Source organism: Oncorhynchus gorbuscha, linkage group LG15 (assembly GCF_021184085.1).
Source record: "Oncorhynchus gorbuscha isolate QuinsamMale2020 ecotype Even-year linkage group LG15, OgorEven_v1.0, whole genome shotgun sequence".
In the NCBI taxonomy this organism is placed as follows: domain Eukaryota; kingdom Metazoa; phylum Chordata; class Actinopteri; order Salmoniformes; family Salmonidae; genus Oncorhynchus; species Oncorhynchus gorbuscha.
Genome location: NC_060187.1, coordinates 27,590,748 through 27,605,695, shown reverse-complemented (window position 1 = coordinate 27,605,695; position 14,948 = coordinate 27,590,748). Strand labels below are relative to the sequence as shown.

The 14,948-nt window shown below is 44.6% G+C and overlaps 1 protein-coding gene across 1 annotated transcript in view; it reads right to left on the bottom strand.

Annotated features, from left to right (window-relative positions):
• LOC123997221 (PR domain zinc finger protein 5-like) overlaps positions 1 to 14,948 on the bottom strand; it is a 66,778-nt gene that overhangs the window by 47,777 nt on the left and 4,053 nt on the right. Inside the window, 8 exon segments of the mRNA XM_046301382.1 lie at positions 959 to 1,119; positions 5,943 to 6,036; positions 7,386 to 7,543; positions 7,818 to 7,902; positions 9,723 to 9,802; positions 12,437 to 12,547; positions 13,032 to 13,280; positions 13,996 to 14,164. Coding sequence (XP_046157338.1) covers positions 959 to 1,119; positions 5,943 to 6,036; positions 7,386 to 7,543; positions 7,818 to 7,902; positions 9,723 to 9,802; positions 12,437 to 12,547; positions 13,032 to 13,280; positions 13,996 to 14,164 — 1,107 coding nt within the window.

Genomic DNA, 14,948 nt, shown 5'->3' with positions numbered 1-14,948 from the left:
TTTTTACCAGGGCCTGGCCAAAAGTAGTGCACTATATAGGACAAAGGGTGCCATTTGGGACACCTGGTGTTCAGTCCCAGCCAGGTCTCTTGGGCTCAGCCACCTGTCTTTAATCACTGCCAGAGCAGAGCTCTCAGAAGTCCACAGTTTCTGAACATCGGCCGGCCGGAGAGAGACAACTCATGTGCCTGTCTGTCTTCAGTCCTACTGTACCAAGGCCATGTTATGTTTTAGTCTTTCTGTGGCAAGAAACAGTTTGGTCTCAATCTGATCAATAACCCAAGCGGACAATATCATATTGAGGCTGGTAATCTGCTCTGGGATCTGTCCTGTGCTTTGAAACCCTGTGGAGCTAATGGACTAAATGTTATATTGAGGCTGGTAATCTGCTCTGGGATCTGTCCTGTGCTTTGAAACCCTGTAGAGCTAATGGACTAAATGTTATATTGAGGCTGGTAATCTGCTCTGGGATCTGTCCTGTGCTTTGAAACCCTGTAGAGCTAATGGATTAAATGTTATATTGAGGCTGGTAATCTGCTCTGGGATCTGTCCTGTGCTTTGAAACCCTGTGGAGCTAATGGACTAAATGTTATATTGAGGCTGGTAATCTGCTCTGGGATCTGTCCTGTGCTTTGAAACCCTGTGGAGCTAATGGACTAAATGCCATATGTCATTTACAAACAGAGACCGGATGATTCCTGGGCTGCATGGGGACCAATGGTGGAGGATGACTATATACTGTAGCATAGTTCCTATGAGAGATAACAAGAGAACAGCAATCTCTATTTCCTATACTTTCCTTTAACTTTTAAATGACAATCATACATATCATTCGTTTTTGAAAAAGCACACACACATACTGGATAATTATTTGAAAGATTATTTTCTCTGGGAAAGATTGACAATGTCTGGACCGTGCCCTACAGTGTGTCAGACTGGCAGTGATGGCTGAACTCACCATCTTGTGGCTCTTGAGAACAGAGGGGGTGACAAAGGACTTCTCACACAGGTCACACTTGTACTTGTTGTGTCCGTCGTGTACCACCTGGATGTGCACGTTGAGCGTGTCTTTTCTCTTGAAGGTGGCATCACATTGGTCACACGTAAATGTCCTCTCACCTGGAGAAGTCAAGAGGACAAAAGACGACAGTAAAGAAAGACACTTTCCAATAGTCTCTTTTCTGCATCCTCTTATTTTCTAGGGAGGAGGAGAATCAAATCAAAGAGAAGAGATGGATCCATTATTATGCTTCTTAAAGCAGAACTTTCCCTCACAGTAGGACTGAAAACTATTTCTACGGGATAAGTGTATGGGCTAAAGAACATTGTGTGTTATGTTGCTGCTCCCTATAATGTTCTTTTCAAGAGTTCGGGACAGTACTTATTTGTTTACCTTGACACTCGTTTTGAATCCTTCCCTAGTAACACAGATTGCAGGAGAGGACAGAAAGAGGTGGACACTGAACATACACAGCTGCCTGCTCTTTGAATGGATCTCTTATTTACCAGCAATTACATTTTTAAAAAGCAGCCAGCACTTAAATGATTCATTCATTTAAAAACATTAAAAACACCAGACATCACTCTGACATTAAACAAAAGCAGAACTCTCAGCTGTTCCTGACCAGAGCCATATAAACTACAGCCTGGTGTTATTCCTCACGCCTTAACTCAGTGACTCCATACAACAGAGACTATTGTTGAGAAGTGCTTTACAGGGGGATCAGTGGGTTGGATAGTGTGTGTTTGCTTGGCAGAGTGAGTACTGGCTCCAAACGTGTGCTAATTCTCCCATTACAAAGAAGGAACATGATGGTCAGCACAATAAAGTGGGACACAAGTAGACGCCTGTGTCCGTTAACGCTCTAGTGGTCCCATAAAAACCTTCCACCATGAATATTCATGTCAGGGACAGGCTTCATTAATGCTGAGGTTTTAAGTCATTCAGAAACATGATTGATTATGAGAAGAGATGAAGGGCTATTGTTCATTCAATAAAGCCTTCAGAAACACACACGGATACTCAAACACACACACACACCGAGGATCATAACACACACGGATACTCAAACACACACACACACCGATACTCAAACACACACACACACCGAGGATCATAACACACACGAGGATCATAACACTCAAACACACACACACACCGGATACTCAAACAAACACACACACACACCGAGGATCATAACACACACGGATACTCAAACACACACACACACCGAGGATCATAACACACACGGATACTCAAACACACACACACACCGAGGATCATAACACACACGGATACTCAAACACACACACACACCGAGGATCATAACACACACGGATACTCAAACACACACACACACCGAGGATCATAACACACACTGAGGGCTTACCACTGAGTGACATTTGACCCCACGTAAAGGTGTAATATTTATTTCAATGTTAAAATGATATGATAGCTGTTCTTCATTTTCTCACAGCGGAACACACAAGTGGACAGAGACATGACATAAACACACAGTCTCTTTCTCTCTGTATATATACTGAACAAAAAGGTAAACAACATGTCAAGTGTTGATCCTATGTGTTGATCCTATGTGTGATCCTATGTGTGATCCTATGTGTGATCCTATGTGTGATCCTATGTGTGATCCTATGTGTTGATCCTATGTGTGATCCTATGTGTTGATCCTATGTGTGATCCTATGTGTGATCCTATGTGTGATCCTATGTGTGATCCTATGTGTGATCCTATGTGTGATCCTATGTGTTGATCCTATGTGTGATCCTATGTGTGATCCTATCCTATGAGCTGAAGTTAAATATCACAGAAATGTTCTTTATGCACAAAAAGCTTATTTCTCTCAAATGAGAGTTCTCCTTTTCCAAGATAATCCATCCACCTGACAGGTGTGGCATATCAATATGCTAATAAAACAGCATGATCATTACACAGGTGCGCACATTGTGCTGGGGACAATAAAAGGCCACTCTAAAATGTGCAATTTTGTCACACAACACAATAGCGTGCAATTGGCATGCTGACTGCAGGACTGTCCACCAGGGATGTTGCCAAATAATGTAATGTTCATTTCTCAACCATAAACCGGCTCTAACGTTGTCTTAGATAATTTGGCAGTTTGCCTACCGGCCTCATAACCACGCCAGCCCAGGACCTCCACATCTGGCTTCTTCACCTGTGGGATTGTCTGAGACCAGCCACCCTGATGAAATTGAGGTGTATTTCTGTCTGTAATAAAGGCCTTTTGTGGGGAAAAACTTATTCTGATTGGCTGGGTCTGGCTCCCCAGACTTTACCATACTTTCTTCCCACATGCTGCTTCTCTTATTCTCTTTGCTCTCTTCTCTCTCTCTCACACACACACACACACACACACACACACACACACACACACACACACACACACACACACACACACACACACACACACACACACACACACACACACACACACACACACACACACACACACACACACACACACACACACACACACACACACACATACACACACCTGATACATAATACCAGTCTCAGCCTCATGGCCCAGTATCCTAGTGATTTGCGTGAATAGTGATCTGTCTCCAGAGACACAAGCAGGAAATGCCTTGAGCTTCACAATCTCTGTGTCATCGGTCTAGACTGGGAGACCATGCAGGACTCCATCCTGCCAAGACCAACTGTCTGTAGGGCTCCTCAGTCCTCAATGACCACTGTGTCTGTCTGGCTATGACACTCAGGACTAGGAGGACCACTGTGTCTGTCTGTCTGGCTATGACACTCAGGACTAGGAGGACCACTGTGTCTGTCTGTCTATCTGTCTGGCTATGACACTCAGGACTAGGAGGACCACTGTGTCTGTCTGTCTATCTGTCTGGCTATGACACTCAGGACTAGGAGGACCACTGTGTCTATCTGTCTGGCTATGACACTCAGGACTAGAAGGACCACTGTGTCTGTCTGTCTGGCTATGACACTCAGGACTAGGATGACCACTGTGTCTGTCTGTCTGTCTGACTATGACACTCAGGACTAGGATGACCACTGTGTCTGTCTGTCTGTCTGTCTGTCTGACTATGACACTCAGGACTAGGATGACCACTGTGTCTGTCTGTCTTTCTGTCTGTCTGGCTATGACACTCAGGACTAGAAGGACCACTGTGTCTCTCAGTCTGGCTATGACACTCAGGACTACAAGGACCACTGCGTCTGTCTGTCTGGCTATGACACTCAGGACTAGGAGGACTACTGTGTCTGTCTGTCTGGCTATGACACTCCGGACGAGAAGGACCACTGTGTCTCTCAGTCTGGCTATGACACTCAGGACTAGGAGGACCACTGTGTCTGTCTGTCTGGCTAAGACACTCAGGACTAGAAGGACCACTGTGTCTCTCAATCTGGCTATGACACTCAGGACTAGAAGGACCACTGTGTCTGTTTGTCTGTCTGGCTATGACACTCAGTACTAGGTGGACTACTGTGTCTGTCTGTCTGTCTGTCTGTGTCTGGCTATGACACTCAGGACTAGAAGGACCACTTTGTCTGTCTGTCTGTCTGGCTATGACACTCAGGACTAGGAGGACCACTGTGTCTGTCTGTCTGTCTGACTATGACACTCAGGACTAGAAGGACCACTGTGTCTGTCTGTCTGTCTGTCTGTCTGTCTGTCTGTCTGTCTGTCTGTCTGTCTGTCTGTCTGTCTGTCTGTCTGTCTGTCTGTCTGTCTGTCTGTCTGTCTGTCTGTCTGTCTGTCTGTCTGTCTGTCTGTCTGTGTCTGGCTATGACACTCAGGACTAGAAGGACCACTGTGTCTGTCTGTCTGTCTGACTATGACACTCAGGACTAGAAGGACCACTCTGTCTGTCTGTCTGTCTGTCTGTCTGTCTGTCTGTCTGTCTGTCTGTCTGTCTGTCTGTCTGTCTGTCTGTCTGTCTGTCTGTCTGTCTGTCTGTCTGTCTGTCTGTCTGTCTGTCTGTCTGTCTATGACACTCAGGACTAGGAGGACCACTGTGTCCGTCTGTCTGGCTATGACACTCAGAACTTGAAGGACCACTCTGTCTGTCTGTCTGTCTGTCTGTCTGTCTGTCTGTCTGTCTGTCTGTCTGTCTGTCTGTCTGTCTGTCTGTCTGTCTGTCTGTCTGTGTCTGGCTATGACACTCAGGACTAGAAGGACCACTGTGTCTGTCTGTCTGTCTGACTATGACACTCAGGACTAGGAGGACCACTGTGTCTGTCTGTCTGTCTGTCTGTCTGTCTGTCTGTCTGTCTGTCTGTCTGTCTGTCTGTCTGTCTGTCTGTCTGTCTGTCTGTCTGTCTGTCTGTCTGTCTGTCTGTCTGTCTGTCTGTCTGTCTGTCTGTCTGTCTGGCTATGACACTCAGAACTTGAAGGACCACTCTGTCTGTCTGTCTGTCTGTCTGTCTGTCTGTCTGTCTGTCTGTCTGTCTGTCTGTCTGTCTGTCTGTCTGTCTGTCTGTCTGTCTGTCTGTGTCTGGCTATGACACTCAGGACTAGGGGGACCACTGTGTCTGTCTGTCTGTCTGTCTGGCTATGACACTCAGAACTTGAAGGACCACTGTGTCTGTCTGTCTGTCTGTCTGTCTGTCTGTCTGTCTGTCTGTCTGTCTGTCTGTCTGTCTGTCTGTCTGTCTGTCTGTCTGTCTGTCTGTCTGTCTGTCTGTCTGTCTGTCTGGCTATCTGGCTATCTGGCTATCTGGCTATCTGGCTGTCTGGCTGGCTATGGCACTCAGGACTAAGAGAACCACGACACAGAGGACCAGGAGGTTGTGGAAGCCCTCAGTATCTCATGCTAAAACAAGGTCTGAACTAGGGGCTATAGCATCTATGTGTTGTAGGGCCCCTGAACGTAGGTACTAGTGGCTACAGTCTCACACTCTGAGAGATACACAAACAGCTCATACTTACTGTTGTGGATGAGCAGGTGGCGCTGTAAAGAGAAGGGGGTGCGGAACAGGGCCTTGCACTCCTCACACTGGAACGGCCTCTCCTCTGAGTGAGTCTGGCAAAAGAACAGGACAGCATTTACCGTTAAGGTACACAGCATCACTGAAAACTACCTCTGATTTCCCCTCTCTACATATCTTGGTATAAATATACCAGTTAGCTGACCATCAAAACCTACACCTTCCTTTCTATTTAATTGACTAATATAGAGTAAATAAGTATTTGATGATGCGGTCAGTTCGTGAGAACAGCTATCAGAGCTAATGTGTGGCCCTGACACCCACTAAATACACTGCATTTGGAAAGTATTCAGACCCCTTGACTTTTTCCAAATGTTGGTACATTATACCCTTATTCTAAAATTGATTAAATAGTTTTTTTTCCCTCATCAATCTACACACAACACCACATAATGACAAAGCAAAAACAGGTTTTTAGAATTTCTTTGCAAATGTAACACAAATAAAAAATGGAAATATCTAATTTACATAAGTATTCAGACCCTTTACTCAGTACTTTGTTGAAGCACCTTTGGCAGCGATTACAGCCTTGATTCTTCTTGGGTATGACGCTACAAGCTTGGTACACCTGTATTTGGGAAGTTTCTCCCATTCTTCTCTGCAGATCCTCTCAAGCTCTGTCAGGTTGGATGGAGAGCCTCGCTGAACAGCTATTTTCAGGTCTCTCCAGAGATGTTAGATCGGGTTCAAGTCCGGGCTCTGGCTGGGCCACACAAGGACATTCGGAAACTGGCTATGTGCTTAGATTTATTGTCCTGTTGGAAGGTGAATCTTCGCCCCCAGTCTGAGGTCCTGAGCACTTTGGAGCAGGTTTACATCCAAATGCACTGTACATCTTATCTATTCTCTCACTCCCTCTAAATCTCCATCTCTTCTCTTGGTTCAATCTGAGCGCTGTCTCCTGTCTCTGTGTTGATGTGGGATCAGATGTGTGAGCATCGGGGTTTGGGTTAGAGTTAGGGTTAGGCCCCATGGTTGATTTGGTATGTTTACTTGATGAAGACAAGTAGCTTGAGGGGTTAAGGTTCAAAGTACATTCGTTTATGTGTACCCCACTTTGCCCCCCACATGTCTGTCTGAGTGACACCCTATTCCCTTAAGTAAATATGGAAGTCTTCAGGGGGAGGCAGGCCACAGACACCACAGAAACCCAATGAACACTGAAGAGACGTCTAACAATGTTAGCTCTGAAGAAGTGAGAGTATGCTTGTATGTTAGTTTGTGTATGTATGTGCTTGTTACTGTAAGTTTCAGCATTATCTCCATCACTAAAACTTGCTTATTAAAAACCACCCATTTAAATCTGTCACATCCACCTTTTATTTAATTGAAGCATTCTGTCATTCTGAAAAGAGACTACAGCTTTCTGACCCTCCCTGTTCACCTTCTTGTGGTTCTTGTAGACGTTCCTGTGGGCAAACTCCTTCCCACACAGCTTACACTTCTAGGGCTTTTCCTCACTGTGGATGATCTTATGGGCCGTCACCTGGTCCAGACGCTTGAACGAACGACTGCAGATCTCACAGGTATACGGACGTTTCTCTAACCAGGAACAGAGAGGGAGAGAGAGTATACGATGTCTGAGTGTAGCTGTGTGTGTGTGTGTGTGTGTGTGTGTGTGTGTGTGTGTGTGTGTGTGTGTGTGTGTGTGTGTGTGTGTGTGTGTGTGTGTGTGTGTGTGTGTGTGTGTGTGTGTGTGTGTGTGTGTGTGTGTGTGTGTGTGTGTGTGTGTGTGTGTGTGTGTGTGTGTGTGTGTGTGTGTGTGTGTGTGTGTGTGTGTGTGTGTGTGTGTGTGTGTGTGTGTGTGCTCTCTTACCTGAGTGAGTGATCATGTGGCGCTTAAGCTGATTGGTAGAGATGAATTTCTTGTCGCAGGCAGCACAGTCGAATATCTCATGTACCTGGAGATACATAAATTAGCCAACAGACCAGATACAGGGGGGGTTATGTAAGAGACAGAGATCATGGATTTCACTGCACGCTGTGTTCTGTAAATGACAATGTATGACCTTGATGTGTAACCTTTTCCACACTTGCAGGCAGAGGAGTATTCACAGACACACATACACACACTCTTTCACTCCTTGCTCAACTACGTCTGCACACAGAAATATAATTGAACAGCTGAAAAGTTTGAATCCTTCTCCTGCTCTCAGCATGGTTTGAATAATAGCACATTTGATAGCTGTTCTGCCTAATGCTACAATATGCTGAGACTGAAATGCTCCTCTGCTCAGAGCTTCAAAGATTGAGCAGTCCAGGATAATTCTAATAATGACTGGTTTAAGTAGCTTTTGTGCAAACGTATCATTATGCTAAGTTGGAGTGTGAATCATAATCCTGGGTTCTGGAGTGTCTGTCTCTAGCTCAGCTGTGACATGTCTTCTGTTCTATAGAACTTTGGCCCAACAATGTTTCTCTTTTTTGCTTCATGTCTTTTTAACCTCCGCACACGACTGTTCCAAGGAAGTCTGTAACATATGAGCTGCGTAAGTAGGACCAAATAAACTACTTCATACAAGAGAAGAATGAAGCATTGATTGAATTCGGGTGGCAACTGACCCAAATCTCCCTGTATCAATACACATTTTCTGTGTCTACTGTCAATGAGGAAAGAGCCTCTCTCACAGACAAAGACTGATGATTAGAGCATCAGTAATACAGGAAAGCTTATTAAACCTTTTTCAAGTTCACATGTGCCACGTATAGAATGGATAGGACTGGCACTGGCAGCATGAAAAGGTCAGAATAGGGAAATGTACTCTTCCTTTTCAAATACATTGGGTGGCAGTTTGGAGATAAGAAAAACCTGATTGATTGACTGATAGTTCTGGAACAGATCATTTAAACATGCCTAAGTGATTAACAGTAACACAACCTTTGCTGATGAAGTGTGTTCATTATGAATCTCTTATGACCCTGTTCAGTTCATTAGAGTGGATTAATGTCTTCTGATTAATCTTTTGGATCAATGTTGACAGGGAACATGAAACCTCACCCAAACACCAGCTGGGTTCACGGGTCATAAATATAAAATCCTCATTTGGATGGGAAGCCAAACCAATTGCAAGTCAATCAAATAACTCACTGCAAATACACTCTCCAAGATAATTCACTTCAAGCATATAAAGATGCTTCACTGTGAAATAGTTCATGATGGAAATACCTTACCTCCATTAATCTCTAAAAGTAATGTAACATAATGGTTCTGTGGTTCTGTCATTTTTCAGGGTCCATCTCTGAGAGGTAGAATCCTGCCGCCACGGTTAAAGCCTTATGGTCTACTCACCATGCCTCTTAGGTTTCATGAGAGTCTGTAGGGATGAGCTTGTGAAATTAAAACCAAACTTTCTCTACTGTCACACGGTCTGACAATGTAACATCTTGAACATAAAGCCAACCTCCTTCTGAGAGAGAAGAAGAGTGAGACAGGAGACAGAGCGTGGGATTAGGGGACAGGAACAAAGAAATGGAACAAAAAGAGATGGAGGGATATGGAGGAAATAGAGCTTAAAGAAACAGACATGGCCAGTGTGAAACCAACCACACACACCTGACCCTAGACACCAGAGGGCTACATGGACTGGGAGCCATTACAACATACACCTTACACCTATCCAGTCCTTCCAGATCTCTGAAGGATCAAAACGCATCTAGGAATACATGTAAAACAGAGGCAGTGAAAAAGGTGAGACAGTGAGGTAGTAGGTAGGAGCCTGACCTTGCGATGTTCCTGGAGGTTCAGTAAGGAGGAACATTTCCTGTTGCAGATGGTGCACATGAGCTTCCGCCTGGAACTTCCTGAAACACAATGATTGGACAAGCAGAGTTACCAATCCTGCTCTTCATGCCTCAATCTACATTGTGATGATGTCTAGCAATAGCAACAATGGTTAGGGCATTCCACATGTTAGTGAACAGCATAATCACTCACCTCGTGGCAACGCCAATTCCATCGGAAGCAAATAAACACATTCTATCAGATAATCACTTGAGGTCAAAGTTTAATTACCAGATGTATGTTCTCTTCTGACTGTCGGGGACAACCAAGATATAACATAAACATGACAGGGTCACTAATGAAGGCTGTCTGCATCTATTGCCCACATATTGGTTAGATCAACGTTGTTTCTATGTCCCTCCATGCACCTTCTGGGACTTCTAGGAAGAGTCTAACCCACATAACCCCAACATTTCTCCAACTTTTCAACATGATTGTAAATTCCTAGTTATTTTGTTGCTGAACCAAATTCATTTCTGAAGATGATTATTTATTTCCTGTGATGAGTGATTCATTTACATCTGTCCCTCATTTTAAAGTCAACCCTGCTACATGAACTGAACTCTGAACTCTATTCAAATATGATAAAACTTTTCATTTAAAAAAAGAAAACGTGCAAGGAACATTGAAAATCTAAAAGTCAAATCATCATGTAAAAGCAGGTGGGCTGGTTCTACTCTGTTCGGCCATTTGCTGGTGTTTTGTGGAGTAAAACTGAGCAGGTCGAGCATAACACGTCAACCCTGTTACACACAGATAGACAGGCTAGAACTGTTTTAAATATAAATAGTTTATATATATTTTGTGACACTTGCATTCAATTGCCACTGCCTGAAGCACACAACAAGCTTCCATTCCCCCAGTCACAATGGGACTCATGGTTGATTTAAGGTTCACCCTGTTACGATCAACCCTGTTACCTTATTTGGCATTTAATAGGCACTTACTTTTGTAATTAATTTAATTTAACCTCGAAATGGGAAAACACATTTTTTATTAGGATAACCATGTGCTGTTTTTAACAGAATGTGCCACATTTATAGAGCCGATACCACATCCCTCTCACCTACACACTCCTATACTGACCAGACTGTTAAAATTTCAAAACAGATACTTGTTTCAAAACTCAGCAAAAAAGAAACGTCCTCTCACTGTCAACTGCGTTTATTTTCAGAGAACTTAACATGTGTAAATATTTGTATGAACATAAAAAGATTCAACAACTGAGACATAAAATGAACAAGTTCCACAGACATGTGACTAACAGAAATGGAATGATGTGTCCCTGAACAAAGGGAGGGTCAAAATCAAAAGTAACAGTCAGTATCTGGTGTGGCCACCAGCTGCATTAAGTACTGCAGTGCATCTCCTCTTCACAGACTGCACCAGATTTGCCAGTTCTTGCTGTGAGATGTTACCCCACTCTTCCACCAAGGCACCTGCAAGTTCCCTGACATTTCTGGGGGGAATGGCCCTAGTCCTCACCCTCCGATCCAACAGGTCCCAGACGTACTCAATGGGATTGAGATCCAGGCTCTTCGCTGGCCATGGCAGAACACTGACATTCCTGTCTTGCAAGCAATCACGCACAGAACGCGCAGTATGGCTGGTGGCATTGTCATGCTGGAGGGTCATATCGGGATGAGCCTGCAGGAAGGGTACCACATGAGGGAGGAGGATGTCTTCCCTGTAACACACAGTGTTGAGATTGCCCGCAATGACAACAAGCTCAGTCCGATGATGCTGTGACGCACCGCCCCAGACCATGATGAACCCTCCACCTCCAAAGCGATCCCACTCCAGAGTACAGGCCTCGGTGTAACGCTCATTCCTTGGACGATAAACGCGGATCCGACCATCCACCCAGGTGAGACAAACCGTCAGTGAAGAGCCCTTTTTGCCAGTCCTGTCTGGTCCAGCAACAATGGATTTGTGCCCATAGGCGACGTTGTTGCCGGTGATGTCTGGTGAGGACTGCCTTACAACAGGCCTACAAGCCCTCAGTCCAGCGTCTCTCAACCTATTGCGGACAGTCTGAGCACTGTTGGAGGGATTGTGCATTCCTGGTGTAACTCGGGCAGTTGTTGTTGCCATCCTGTACCTGTCCCGCAGGTGTGATGTTCGGATGTACTGATCCTGTGCAAGTGTTGTTACACGTGGTCTGCCACTGCGAGGATGATCAGCTGTCCTTCCTGTCTCCCTGTAGCACTGTCTTACGCGTCTCACAGTACGGACATTGCAATTTATTGCCCTGGCCACATCTGCAGTCCTCATGCCTCCTTGCAACATGCATAAGGCACGTTCACGCAGATGAGCATGGACCCTGGGCATCTTTTTTTTGTGTTTTTCAGAGTCAGTAGAAGGGCCTCTTTAGTGTCCTAAGTTTTCATAACTGTGACCTTAATTGCCTACCGTCTGTAAGCTGTTAGTGTCTTAACGACCGTTCCACAGGTGCATGTTCATTCATTGTTTATGGTTCATTGAACAAGCATGGGAAACAGTGTTTAAACCCTTTACAATGAAGATCTGTGAAGTTATTTGGATTTTTACAAATTATCTTTGAAAGACAGGGTCCTGAAAAAGGGACGTTTATTCTTTTGCTGAGTTTACTTCATCACCAGTGTGGACTACATGTCTGTGAGACGGAGACCAACCTGTGTGGACGTTCCCTTTGTGTTTCTTCAGAGAGTCTTTGCTCTTGAACCTCTTCCCACAACTCTCAGCCTTACAGATCAACCTGGCATCTCCTCTACACACTTCTTGTGCTGGTCATAACTACACACACACACACACACACACAGAAAATACAGACACAGTCACTCAAATACACAGGAACAGATGGCAGCACCTGTATACATATTATGCTAATATGTATGTTCGTATCTAGTTATGTAAGTCTACCTGGACTCTGAGCTGAAGGTGATGTAGCAGATGGAACACTGGTGGTGGGCTCTGGAAGAGTCTCCTGAAGGACCCAGGGTCTCCGCACAGTACAGAACACTGAGGGCAAAATGAAGGAGGTATACAGAGTCAGATAGGAGTAGGCTATAAAGATATGAACAGCAATACTACTATATTTCCAGGTGTCCTACATCAGAAGACGAATAAAGAGGCTGATTCAGTTGTATGAAAATGTACTGAGTGTGTGCAAATCTGTCAGTTCCACTATATGATCCACTTGGTAGCATACTTCTGTGTAACTCAATAGAGTGTCAGGTAAATAGAGTAGAGAGATGATGTAGGCTACACACTGGCGCTGCAGGGCTTGTTTGATGGGGAACTTCTTGCCACAGTTCCTGCACTTGTACTCCTTCTCCTCAGTACTGTGTCTCTGGTGCAGGCTCTGGAGGTGGGCTACTAGGATCTCCTCGCTAGGGAAGCTGCTCTCACACAGCAGGCACGGGTGGTCCTCCTTCTTGATCACCAGCTCTGCACACATACAGTCATTATTACAAATTACACACACATGCAGCCGTATCAGCTGTGTGTGACTATTAGCTGTGTGTAAGTATCAGCTGTGTGTGAGTTTCAGCTGTGTGTGAGTATCAAGTATCAGCTGTGTGTGAGTATCAACTGTGTGTGAGTAGCAGCTATGTGTAAGTATCAGCTGTGTGTAAGTATCAGCTGTGTGTGAGTATCAGCTGTGTGTGAGTAGCAGCTGTGTGTGAGTATCAGCTGTGTGTGAGTATCAGCTGTGTGTGAGTATCAGCTGTGTGTGAGTAGCAGCTATGTTTAAGTATCAGCTGTGTGTAAGTATCAGCTGTGTGTGAGTATCAGCTGTGTGTGAGTAGCAGCTATGTGTAAGTATCAGCTGTGTGTGAGTATCAGCTGTGTGTGAGTATCAGCTGTGTGTGAATATCAGCTGTGTGTGAGTATCAAGTATCAGCTGTGTGTGAGTATCATCTTTGTGTGAGTATCAGCTGTGTGTGAGTATCAGCTTTGTGTGAGTATCAGCTGTGTGTGAGTATCAGCTGTGTATCAGCTGTGTGTGAGTATCAGCTGTGTGTGAGTATCAGCTGTGTGTGAGTATAAGCTGTGTGTATCAGTATCAGCTGTGTGTGAGTATAAGCTGTGTGTGAGTATCAGCTGTGTGTGAGTATAAGCTGTGTGTGAGTATAAGCTGTGTGCAAGCATTACATACTTCAAGCATAAACTGTTGGACTGACAAAACACTGTTTATGAAGGTTTAGGTAAAACTTTGTTAGGCATTGACCCATTTCAACGAGATGTTTGGCATCTTTGCTGTTTTCATCTTCATATTTGATGATTTCCTCTGCCTCCTCCTCTGACTCTTCCTCCATATAACTGTCCAGGTAGCCTATCAGCAGCTCTGTGTCTGTCTCAATGTCGTCCACTGCCAGGTAGAAGATATTCTCTCCATCCTGAGAGATCAGAACCACAATCACCCCCCCCCACACACACACACACAGAAAAAAAGGGGTAGCTGAAGGTTGAACTCAATAAATCTAGACATTCGTCTGCTGAGGCTTGATTAAGGTTGAAGGTCAAACACTCCAACTCCTAAACATGTCGTCATTAACTTCCACATCCTAAAGGTCACGGTCTAATCAAATCAAAGCGTCATTTTCTTTTGGTTAAGGCATTTATAAATACACATATATATTAATTTAACAGAGAAACACAATAAATGTAACTTTTGATGTAACACAGAGCTCTAATACACATGAATGACCTTTGAACAAGTGATCACTTTAGCACTGTGGCATTAATGACAGAACCTCAGCCAGAAGATCACAGGTTCTGTTCTACTTCCCTTCTAAATTCTCCCTTCTACCATGGTTTTTATTTTTCCCCTAGCTGAGATATCCCAGGCCAAACCCTGACTCATGTGTGTGTGTGTGTGTGTGTGTGTGTGTGTGTGTGTGTGTGTGTGTGTGTGTGTGTGTGTGCGTGCGTGCGTGCGTGCGTGCGTGCGTGCGTGCGTGCGTGTGTGTGTGTGTGTGTGTGTGTGTGTGTGTGTGCGTGCGTGCGTGCGTGTGTGCGTGTGCGTGCGTGTGTGCGTGCGTGCGTGTTCACGACTTTGGCCAATAGATCTGATTGTGTATGGGTTGTATGTGTTTGTGGGTTTATGGATATAATTAATCTGATCTTAATCACAGACTGACATGTTTTGTTACATTTCAATGTAAGGGATGCACAAAGCAC